Source organism: Belonocnema kinseyi, chromosome 1 (genome assembly GCF_010883055.1).
Source record: "Belonocnema kinseyi isolate 2016_QV_RU_SX_M_011 chromosome 1, B_treatae_v1, whole genome shotgun sequence".
NCBI classification, from domain to species: domain Eukaryota; kingdom Metazoa; phylum Arthropoda; class Insecta; order Hymenoptera; family Cynipidae; genus Belonocnema; species Belonocnema kinseyi.
This window is the reverse complement of record NC_046657.1, coordinates 140,118,297-140,130,979: the sequence shown is the minus strand read 5'-3', so window position 1 is coordinate 140,130,979 and position 12,683 is coordinate 140,118,297. Positions and strand designations below refer to the sequence as shown.

The 12,683-nt window shown below is 35.2% G+C and overlaps 1 protein-coding gene across 1 annotated transcript in view; it reads right to left on the bottom strand.

Annotated features, from left to right (window-relative positions):
• The window catches only part of LOC117180291 (protein vein), a 499,073-nt gene that overhangs the window by 217,735 nt on the left and 268,655 nt on the right, over window positions 1–12,683 (bottom strand). Inside the window, exon 2 of the mRNA XM_033372709.1 lies at window positions 5,345–5,507. Coding sequence (XP_033228600.1) covers window positions 5,345–5,507 — 163 coding nt within the window. The remainder of the gene's footprint in view (window positions 1–5,344; window positions 5,508–12,683) is intronic.

Here is a 12,683-nt window from a genome sequence, read left to right as displayed (position 1 = left end):
TTTAAACTTATGGCCCCTGCTTTCAACTTTTAACTACTAGAGAATGGAACATTAGAGTCTACTTTGAGGCGGTAACACCTTACTGAAGCTATTTTAAATCTTCAGAGCCTACATTTCTATAACTCAAGACCCTACTTTGACGCTGTTTAATGTCCCTTTCAATACTGACCATACATTGAATCTTTTGAGCTTACAATGTTCTAACTTCATGAAAATAAATTAAAAATGATTTTCTACTTAGGATAATTGAAGTTTTTGCTCATCTTAATGAATGAAAGCACACTAAATTAACAAAAATATTTAATTCAAGATTTAACCTAATTGTCATTAATTACACAGCCACACAAAAAAAAGAGTGCGGATCTGGTAACAAGACACGTATTCCTATGGATTTTGGGGCGCTTAATTCAAATTCGGTATCAAAAATCACCCATCACGTCATGGTTGAGCCATGACCTCAAAAATGACGAAAAATCATGCACTGAGACAAATAAAGACAACCTACATTCGTATCCCTTTTCAACATACAGCAAAAATCAGCCATCATGACCTCGTCCCATATACCCTGATATCGTTGTTCCATCACTTTTGTGTCTTGATGAAAACGTTCTCCTTGCTCTTCGCTGAAATCACCAACATTTTCTGGAAATTTATCCAGATGGGAATCTAAAAAGTGAAGTTTTAAATTCATCAAGCAGCCTAACTTTTTGTAGTTTCTTATCATTTTCGCAACAATATTCTCGTAGTCAAAGACTCCTTCTTTTAATTTAGCGTCTGAAACATTAGGGAATTTAAGGGATATATACTTATAGCATTGTCCATCTTTTCTAACGCCTTGACAAATTGCTTCATGAGCCCAAGCTTTATGTGGAGGGGTGGTAGTAAAATTTTTTCTGGATCAACGAGGCTTTGGTTGATGATATTATGCGAACCAGGTTTGCATGAATCTCTTAAAGGCCAATGTTTTTTGCTGTAATGATTGGCTCGATCTCTGCTATTCCACAGACATATAAAGCATGGCTCTCTCGTGAAACCCGATTTTTGGCCTAATATCATTGTTATGATTTTGAGATCACCACATATTTGCCGTTTGTGATTCGTGTAAATAACTTTTACAAGAAGCATTTAGCATTGTTATATTCTTCTTTGATGACTGTTGAGTGAGCTATAGGGATAGGAGCGTGAGTATTCGTTTTACGCAGTAAAACAGCCTTAATGCTGCATTTTGACGAATCAATGAAAAGTCGCCATTCTTCGTCTCTGTACACATTTTTCTTCAAGTGGTTCATTAGTCCGTTAACGTCAGTGCAGTACACTGAAGACGTCTTTTCGTCTTTAACGAAAAACTTTCTGAATTCTTTGTCCCTGTCGCGATAGAATGAAACTTTTGTCTTTGGTTCTAGAAGATTTCTTCTTTTTAGAAATGAAGCAGCAAATTCAGCGCCGTATTTCGGTAATCCAAGATCTCTAATAAAATTATTCAGTTCTAGTTGCGACACTAATATTGGAACCTTCAAGTTTATTTTATGCACGCCATATTCGTCATCTTTTTCGTCATTTTTATCGGAATCATCAGAACTTTTTTCTGTTCGATTACTGGTTTCACTACCGTCTCCATGACGTTGACTTTCAACTTCTATTCTATCATCTTCTAAAGCGCTTAAATCATTCTGGCGTGCATTTTTATTTATTTCAATTGCTCTTGTGACTGTGCACGCATTAATGTACGAAATGTTATTTTTATTTTTCGCGTTGTACCCTTTGACGGATTTCATGCAAAAGTAGCAGTCCTTCGCAATAACGGGTTTTTTCCCATGTGGTTGGTGTAGAGTACTTGCGGTACTTTTCAATTTTTTAGACGATACAACATAAGTCTGCAGGAATTGCAAATGACGTGAGGAACCCATTTTGTTTCTTGGTAACAGAATAAATCTGAGCTATTCTTGCAGGCATGCGATTGAGAAATGCTCGCGGTTTTGTTTCCTTGTAGCATGAGACTCTACACCAACCAAGTGATCCATTGATGAAGAGCTACGGTTGCATGATGACGACGTCGGAGAGCCCGCTTTCCCACCCTGACCAGACGCCGATACTGGGGTTTTTTCCTGCATCGTAATACACTTTTTACCTGTGTCTGCCATGACGGCATGAACACCGTTTACCCAGGGACTCAGCCAATGTGGATCCGTTGCCCACCATCACCACGTGGAGGTGCCAAGGTTACAGACACAGGCGAATAATGCTAGCAACGACCGGTTACGAAACTCCAGACATTTACTGCTATTAATGTCAAAATATGAAAGTACGTAAGAATAGGGTTGCCAGCGTAATCGGTTAGGTTAGATCAGGTTTTGTTAGATTAGGATAGGTTAAACCTCTATGTAGGTTAAGCCGAAGCTGAACGAAATGGTACCGCAAACACAACGGGACAACACAATCAGTTTAATTGTGTTTCGTGAGGTTAGGTTAGGTTAGGCAAGGTTAGATTTATTTCTAGGTTAGGCTCGAGTTGACCCATTCGATGTAGCACACATTTGCTACTGGGGAAATATGCTTCCAGAGCTTTAAGCGTAGTTAAATAAATTTCTGTTAATTCAAGTTAGGTGAGGTCAGGTTCTGTTGGGTAAAGTTATGTTAAATAAGTTAATATCAGGCAAGGGTTGATCCTTCCCAGTTGTCGGCATTTTTTTGAAATGAAAATTTGCATCACTGGCATTATTTTGAAATTTATTTGCCTCAGTGCATGATTTTTCGTCATTTTTTGAGGTTATGGCTCAACCATGACGTGATGGGTGATTTTTGATACCGAATTTGAATTCAGCGCCCCAAAATCCATAGGAACTGAACATGCTGAAAATTTGTATGAGAATGATGTTATCATGAAAAATTACTAAATATTGTCGATGGATAACTCATTATAAACATTTTTATTAATAATTAATTAAAGGGTGTGTATTAAACAGTTATGTAGGTGATTGCGAATCACAACAAATTAAAAGAATAAAATATTTTCTATCGCTAACAACAAATATTATGAATGAAATAAGAAATTTGAAAAATTTTTTGAAATATATATTTTAAAGCGTATAATGTAGAATACTTCTAAAAAACAAAAGAAATTTTTATTGAACTCTTCGAAAATGGTTTCAAATATTTACTGTCACAAAAAGTTTGAAAAAAGTAATTATTCAAATAATTATTTCGTATTTGAAAAGACTTTGAAACTTCAAGTATTGGACGAGTGCTCATGAATTTTATCGAAGACATCCTAACGGGCTCCGTTAGCTGAATCGTTGGGGGCGTTAGGCGTTTTGCAAATAATCAGTTTTGTCAGTGCACTATGCTTTAGCGTAATCATAAAAAAATTATATTAATAATATGTTTAAAAAATAATTTTGAATATCCGTGATATTTGTATCACAGATATTATTTTATTTTTTCTGAGAAATAAGAAATACTTAACTGTTTCCAGCGCATACAAAATATTACTTTGTTTGTTTTTGATTTGTTGATTTATAATTGTAATATGTTTCTGAATCAAATTTTGTGATTAATGATTTAGAAAAGGGATATTCGTAAAAATATTTAAATTTCCTTTCTGAAATGAAACATGGGAAGAAATAATAAATTCTACCTGGATGTGTACTTTTCGTATGCCAATTGGTAATAATATAACCATCCTGACCTTTAATTACTACTTGACCAAAAGACTGATTTTATTATTTTTTTCAATTTCATGGGTAAATTGAAGTTTTGGATGAAAACTTTCAAAAAGATTGACAACCATCTGCAACTTTTCTAGACGAACACATAATAAGGTATCATCAACATACCCAAAGTAAAAAGGTAAATTTGCTGTATGAGTGCCGAAACGTTGGTAATTTTTTTTTACAAATGTTTTTTTGTTTTGATTTGATAACAATAAAAAAACAGAAATAAAAAAGAGAAGGAAGCGCAATTTGGTTGGATGTCTTCTAATTTTTCTTTCTTTTTTGCTATTTTTTGTAAAAAAAATTTTCGTTTCTTTCTTAGAAAAATTTCCATCTTTTTTCAAATTCAAATGGGAACTTTTTATGTTGATTGTCCACATTTAGTGGTTGGATTTCTGGTTTTATTTTCAGGAATTCTGCACATTAAATTGATTATTCGACGTTAAAGAGGATTTTAACTGTGATTTTAATCTAATTTGAATGTAATAAATTATAATAATGGTAGAAAAATTTATTAAGATGAAAGTAAGAGTAAATTCAATGCGTGCAGTTGAGAAAAATGAATAAGTTAACTCGCAGGTAACTGCCAAGAAAGTGTCGATGTTAATGTAAATTGCTAAACCGCATCCTTAATTTAAACGGTTGAATTTGTATCTCTAAGATACCTAATACATGTCATCTAATGTGAAAGAAGTGCAAAATTAAAACTGGAGCCACTTTTAGGTTCTAAACGAGGGGCTATGCACTTCGAAGTCCGCTGAAGTCAATGTAACGTCATTTTAACAATGTTGTGCGAGTTCTATCGTACGTTTGTGACTTCGTTTGACTCTAGTTTTTGAATTCGTTAGTTGTTGACTTCGATGAATTCAAGCGATGACTGTCGACTTCGTTCTGACTTCTTCCTTTCGATTATTTTTGTACCACTCGATCTAGATCATGATGACTTCGTTCTGACTTTGTACTGACTCGGCACTGACTTCGCATTGGCTCGGCACCGACTTTGCACGATGCTACGCTCATCTTTTCTGATCCACTGCGTTGTGTGGCGAATCTTTCCTTATTCTTACTACTTCAAGTATAGTTTTACTGACTTCGTCATTGCTACAACGACTTCAACGTTATAAATTCATGCTTTTCATAGTTTTACGTGATTTCGTTAAGACTTCAAGAAAAATTCTAACGTTCGGCACGTTCGACACGTTCAACTTCAGAGTGAATAGCCCCTCGGTTCTAAGTTTAAAGATAAATAAAGGGCTGCAAAATGGGTGCTATAAGGTCAATTCTGCGGCCGAGTAAAAACTAGTCAAGGAAGTAAATTTGAGCATGATAACAAGAGAGCAGTATTAAGGGAACATGAGTATATGAAGGCTCAGGATGCTAATGGTATGTTAATATCTATTGAAAATGCAAATACTGATGTTAATTTCCACATCGATCATTCTTATCGTAATGATCGTACATTAAAAAAATGGTTAAAACCTTGACCAGTCGAAATTAAATCATGCTATACATTCTGAAGCTTCAGCAGTCATCGCTTGAAACCGTTATGGTAATCATATTATGCAATATGAATTATAATTTATTTCAGCAACTGTGGAAAAGTTTAGCACAGTGCCTACAAGTGGTTTGCTTACCGCTTGTTCTGAATTCGGAGACCTCTGTGTGGATGAAGGGAGACTCCATCCTTAAACCATTGCACTTTTGGAGGGGGAGACCCCCGCGTCCTGCATACTAGCTTAACTCTGTCCTGTAACCTTGCTACAGAGTCCCTGAGTTCGGACAGCGTAACTTCTCGCACTGAAAAAAAAGGAAAAAATCCTTATTAGTCTAGAGATCTTATAAGGATGACATATGTGCAAGTAGGTATTGGTATGGGCAATATTTTGATAATTTTTTAAGGATAAAAAATTCCACGTTTTAGACTCCTTTTTTCAACTGCACCCACATAGAGTATCGGACATTCTTTCAAATATTTAACGAAGGGGAGGTGAGATTTTTTGATGTTGTGGGACAAGATCTATTTCGGACGCATTTAATTAAATTCGTATGGAATATAAAATATAAATGTAAATGGGCTAACCTGGAAATCGGAAAGGTTTTACAAAAAAAATTAAAATCAGTCAATATTTAGAACTTGCGCATCGCACTTGAAATTTCTCACTATATTTTCATCGGGAAATTTTTGTAAAATCATTCAGAATGAGATCTATTTTAATAAATTGTAAAGAAAATCTAATCGCTCACTATGAAGTGACGGCTTTTGGTGCACTGAAAAAACTGGGAATGTAAATTTACATTTCGAAACTTTTCGCAAAATAAATTACAATACTAATCATAAGCGTTTCTTGATTAAATGACTTTAAAAGTAAAAATTGTACTCTTTATTGCATGACCGAAAAGAGCATTCGTTCAAAAACCAAAACTATTACTTCCAAATTTGTTCTCAATATACTCAAATACAGGACTACTCACTGCCCAAGTTTGGGTTCAATAGAGATTTACGGTCGATACACTACTTGAAAAAAATCTGCATGTACAATTTTTTTAGTCAAAATTTTAATATGATAAAATTTAAAAAAATAGATATATAGTTAGAGATTGTGGATTTTTCTACATCGTTTAGAAATGCGAGAAAAAGCATAATATACAGAATCCTTCTATTTAAATAAAAGTTAACGTTTGAAGTGTCTATTTCACAGGCTCCATGGTCTAAATATAAATGCCTCCCATTCTTATTAAATATACGTAACATTTTCCACATTTATTTTAGAACTTGCATGTACTGTCGGTAGAGTTAATAAAGAATATAAGATCTTTCTATCAACTTAGATCACGGTGGTTTGTAACATGGTGTTTTTGTATTGCAAAACATAATTTTTCGAAATGTACATCTTCAGTAAATATACATTAATATTTTCTAACCAGATACTCGTTCCCTGTGTCCATCTCAATGGATGAATGCTTGGTACCCTGATCTCTCAAGCAATATTGAAGAGAAACACTAGAGAGTCTCCTGCCTCTAAGTTGAGAGTTTTCTTCAGGAGATACTTCAGCAAGGTGACGCATCTGAGTCCTTATAGCAAAGTTTCGTCAAGTGGAACAGAGTAATATGAGAGAAAGCAGCTTGAAATTTCATACTTTCATTAGAGTGAAAATAGATTTCAATAAATGCAATTGGTCTTAATTTGCTTTCGAAGAAAAAATTTGCATGATAAAGATCTTAAAATGTTGACGTTAAACCACTCAAATTGGTAGAGAATGACAAAAAGCTATACTTCCGATTGCGTTTGAAGCCGGAATATCTTGTACTTCTTGAGAGACATACTCAATGAAATTATGCTTCCAAAGCTTCGGATCATATTTTGAAAAAAAAATCTATGACACTGATATTTCCTGCAATCATAAAGTAAGTCCTCAAATATTCCAAGCTAACATGTGTAATATACATACCGTTTCAACTAGTAGCTGTACAATTTGCTTATGAATGGAATTAGTGAAAATAAGAAGATATTGGTGAGGATATGTTGACTTGATAGTTGAAATCTGACTATATGGAATTAATTTTTTTTACTTTTCCTTCGTGTCGAAAATGTATTCAATCGAAGAGTATAGGCCTAACAGTGCAAAATATTAACTGCCGAGCACGACTCCAGAAACATTTTTTTTCTCTGATGAAGGCACCATGTATGCATTTTTTGTTGGAGATTTGGAATAAAACCTGACTTGAGAAAGTTTTGACTTTATGCAGTGCACCCTAGTATGTGGCCCGCATGTAGGGACGTCGAAAGTCATTTTCGGTTTCAAACTTCAATGTTGTCGCTCGTTAACTGCCGTCCCGTATTTGCAGCCCAAACTTTTCCTCTACTGGTTTCCAGTTCCCAACTGGAATATCGTTTCCAAATTCCTGCGGGACTCCACAAAACGACCACGGAATGACCACACGCTTTTTTGTAAATCTGGTGCGAAGGTGAGCGCGTATTCGTGGGTTTAACGATGCGGAAACGGTGTAGCAGAAATAATAAAAATGAACGGTGAGGTGTGCAATGAAGCTGCGTGATTAAAACGCTGTGGCGCGCAGGAAATAGACGAATCCGATGCGACGCGGGGCGTCGCGTTTAGTCGTGCGGAGAGGACAAAGGTAGAAATTTTGCACCGGCTGGAAATATCGGGTCAGGACATTAGTGCATTGCATGCGGCACAATTTGATGTTGGTTTGACGTCGACCTGACGTCGCGTGTTGGTGTCGTTCCGATGAAGCGATAGGTACCGACGGTAGGTTGCCACGCCGCGCAATGCCGCTCCGTCAGAATCTATGCGTTGGCCACGGCAAGCCATCATTCCCGCCCTCACTCCTGATCGAGAACGGACGGCGCTATTTGTTTTTTTACTCTTTCGGTGACGTATTCATTAATCAACCCTTCGCTCTTTGCTCGTCCCGCTCTACATTTTTCATTCATCATAGCATTCTGCAAAGAACTTTTTCTAGTGTCGCTATGCTAATACATAGTAAATCCTCAAGTATCGTAAGTGCTTCGGACGCACTACTATCCACTATAGTAGATTCAACAATCTATTTTTTCCTGCTATTGCATGTTCAATTCTGAACCTATAATAGCGTTAACTGCGCAGCACTGTATTATTACGAAATTTCCCGTAAGATTCACAGCTGCACAATAGACCACTATTTGTATCTTGACAGACTAGTATGGCCCAGATCCCAGTGGGCACAAAATTTAGGGACGTCTTTACGAAAAACTTATGACATAATATGTCCATATCTTTACGATGTCTTTAGAATGCCGTAAAGACACTATCAGATCATATGACCTCTTTACGATATCGCCAAGACACCTTAACGACATGGAAAAAGGATGTCGTAAAGTTGTCGTAAGGATGTCATAACGATATCGTTAAGACGTCGTTAAATTTTGTGCCCACTGGAATCTAGCGCTGGTCATTTTCCAAAAATCGTCTAGATTGTCTAAGATTAATGTATATAGCCCACGAACATGACAATTGCTGTGTCAATCATTAAGAGTTGCTCAGTGCATGTTGGAAAAATTTACAGGATATTGACAATAATAGAAAAATGTATACTCTTAAATTTTTTCAGTTACATCACATTGCTGGAATTTTTGTCATATTAATTTTCAAATTCTTTCCTCGCAATTCAAAAATTACCAGAATAATATACTTATAGATTTAAATAAATGTTTTCAAAATATGAAATACACTATTTTAAAATAATATTGTGAGCAATTATAGTGTTTATTGTGAATGAGTGATCCTCTTCTGTAGTTAGGAATGAATTGTAATATTGGGTAGTCTAGCGGAAGCGCGCACACTGTATAAACTTGCGGTTTGGTCACAATTCTCGGTTTTTGTGAATTTATTACGAATGCATTTTTCTAGCATTTTCTTTAATACATTTTTTTAGCATTTTCTTTTGTATATATGTTTGAATATTTTATAAACTGTCAATAAGTTGACTTATTTAAATTTGGTTTTTTATTCAAATATTTTTTTTGTTCAAATTTTTGACAACAGGCTTCTGGATGAGAAGAAAATACTTTTCAGCCATTTGTTCTCTATTTACTATTTATATATTATTTACTACTTGTTTATGATATAATATGTACCATTTTTTTAGTCATTATTTCGTAACCTCTCATTGAAGTGTCTAAGTATGGGCGTCAACTTAAAAAACTGTTACAGTTTTTTCCAGTCCTAGACTGGACCGTCTGATTTACGCCAGATTAGAGTCTAGATGGTCTGGTCAGGGGCTGGCCAACTCCAGCAAGTATTGCCACTAGATTTTTCTACGAAAAATAATATATATTACATTTGCTAATAGTTTTCAGAGTAGGAAATGCATTTTCCAAAAGACGCTATATCAATTTTGTAGAAATGAAATATTAATTTTTTTTTAAATTTACTTAGGCGAAGAACCCAGTAAGTGACATGCGACCAGTGAGTGACACCCTGGATTAAGTTTTTTTATTTATTAAAAAGTTTAGTTGAAATCAAAATGTAAATAAAGGCTTGGTAAAAATCAGCATGCTTCAATATTGAATTGCATGTAAATATGCCCGTGGAATAATTTTGAAAGCAGTGTATCTCAGATGTCACCAGCTATTATTTCTCTCTCTAACACATATCAGAAAAATCATTTTCACTAACATTCGCGAAAAACTCTACCTAGAAGCAAATATATCATACTATCGTTAACAAATGCGAGACCACCTGTTTTAGATTAAAACGGAGACGGTCTGATCTTTACCATCCACTAAAGTAAGTTATAGAATAGGTTTCGAAAATATTTAATGAAACTACTATTCGTTAATCTCTTTTTATTATAAACTTGGTTCCGGTTCAAGCCAAACTTCGGCAAGTCATATTGCGGCAATTCACCTTTATGGAAAGTCACATTTCGTCATCTTTAATTAGGAAAAATTTAAAGTCTAGGAAAAATGAACAAGAGTACGTTAATCCAACGAAAAATGTGAAGTCCTAAAAAATTGGCAAAAAATAACTCGTCACATAAGTAACTTGCTGCATTTTTGACATTTTTTTCTGGGCATTACGTGGCGTATACAAACGTATTTAATAAAAAAACCTACAGTGGTGCGCAAAAGTTTTGGGCCACATTGTTTTTCTGATCCATTCCTTCAAAGGCGGACTCGAGTAAAAATCCATTGATGCAGGAATTATGTATACTATTTGTACCAAACATTAAGGTAGGTAACAAGTTTTGAAGAAAAATTCCATTGTTTTTTTTTTCAATTATATTCCATATTGACGTGTGCAAAAGTATTGGGCCACTATGTTCAGATATCTCTGGAAGCGATGCTATGGTAACAACTTTGATTCCTCGCGCTTGTCAATTGTTTAACCTATCAGATCAAGTCATTCTGAAGTCAAAATGCCGAGACATACGACCCATGAGATTCGGGAAACAGTGTTAAATCTTTCTGAACAAGGGAAGACTTCTCGTGAAATTGCTTCCTCATTGAAAATTGGTAAGAGTACTGTTAATAGATTGAGAAATTCAGTATTACCCAGAGTCTACTGGACCTCCCACGATCTGGTAGACAACGGAAAACGACCATTCTTGTTGACAAGATCATCAAACGCAAATCAACAATTGATGTAGAGAAGACAGCATCTGAAATTGTCAATGAATTCCGCGATGAAAACGTTGCCAATGTGAGTAGTAGAACTGCGGCTCGTCGTTTGAACGATATGGGACTTTTCGGACGCGTTGCTGTTAAGAAACCCTTGATCAGCAAGAAGAATCCGAAGGCCCGATTAGATTTTGCGAAGAAATACTAACAATGGACTCCGGAGCAGTGGGCTAAAGTACTTTTTTCTGACGAATCGAAGTTCAATCTATTCGGAAGTGATGGTAAGAAGTATGTTCGACGTCCGAAAAATATCAGATACGATTCTCGGTATCAAATTCCAACAGTCAAACACGGAGGTGGATCAGTAATGGTTTGGGGCGCTATGTCTTCACAAGGAGTAGGTCCACTACACAAGATTGAAGGCATCATGGACAAAGTTATGTATCGAGATATTATGGCAGAAAAAATGTTAACATATTCTGGAAGAAAAATGCCCAAAAATTGGATTTTCCAGCAAGATAACGATCGGAAACATAAGTCGAAGCTGGTTAAGGAATTTTAGAAAGGGCGAAAAGTGAAGCTTCTGGATCATCCAGCTCAATCTCTAGACCTAAATCCGATTGAAAATTTGTGGGACACACTCAAAAGACATGTTGGAACGAAGAAACATTCGAATCAGGATGACTTATGGCGAACTCTTCAGGAAGAATGGGAAAAAATACCTAAAGACAACTTTAAACGCTTAGTTGATTCAATGCCTCGACGATGTGCTGTTGTAATTGCTGCTAAGGGTATGGCTACAAAGTATTTGTCAATAAGCAACGGAATAATAACTTTCTTGTTGATTTTATGAACGTTAACTATTTTATGAACCTATGGTATAAGTGTGGCCCATTATTTTTCAATACTCTCGTTACAAACAATGTAAATGGAATTGTCAACAAACTTCATTAAAAATATGTAAATGTTGACGTTTTGTGGTTCAATAAAATACTGAAATTTTGTATATATTAAATTTTTCTCAACTGCTTTCATTCACCAGATATAGTCAAAAATGTTTTTGGCCCAAAACTTTTGCGCACCACTGCACTTTAAAAGTCAGGGCTTCTTTGCTTCTTTAAAGAATAATAATAAAGGAGCCTTTCGTAAGGCACTTTAATCTTCACATTTTAATTCGTATTTTCAACAAAGAATATAACTAATTTTCATTATGATAATTGCATCCAAAAGGAATTTAACTTTTATTAAAATAATCACAAGAAAGAGTACATTAATTAATTTAAATTATCGGAAATTACCCCGTTTTCCTGAGTCTTTCAATTTAAAGCTTGAGATTAATCTTTTATATCGGGATAGATGCTTTCTTAGAGCAAACGTAATCATGGATAATATAAAAGTGCCGCGAGCGATAAGGCTGGGCTGCTCAGACCGCCACAATTTAGTCACTTTTTCCCCTCAACTTCCACACGACTTGATTCGTTCCCTTGCCGCGGCAAAACGAGCCATTTCTCACGTACCCAGTACTACCAGAGTCCAACTTGTTTTTACAGAACGACAGTTAATGAGACAGAAGGAGGGAAACTGACCAAGAGCCAGATTCATCGATTTGTTTTAGCTTAAGCCTTTTTATATTGTCCCATTTCTCTAGCTCAAACGCTTAGAGATAAATTTTCTCATATTATGTTTACAATTTTTTTTACTCAGGAAAAATGAAAAGATCTGTTTCAAACACTGACTTTTACAGTGAAAAGAATTTAAAATTTATTATACATTTTTTAAGAAAGTTTCACATAGTTTTAATTCATATCATATTTTGTTTCACTAAATATGCATGTCTGCGATCAACTGT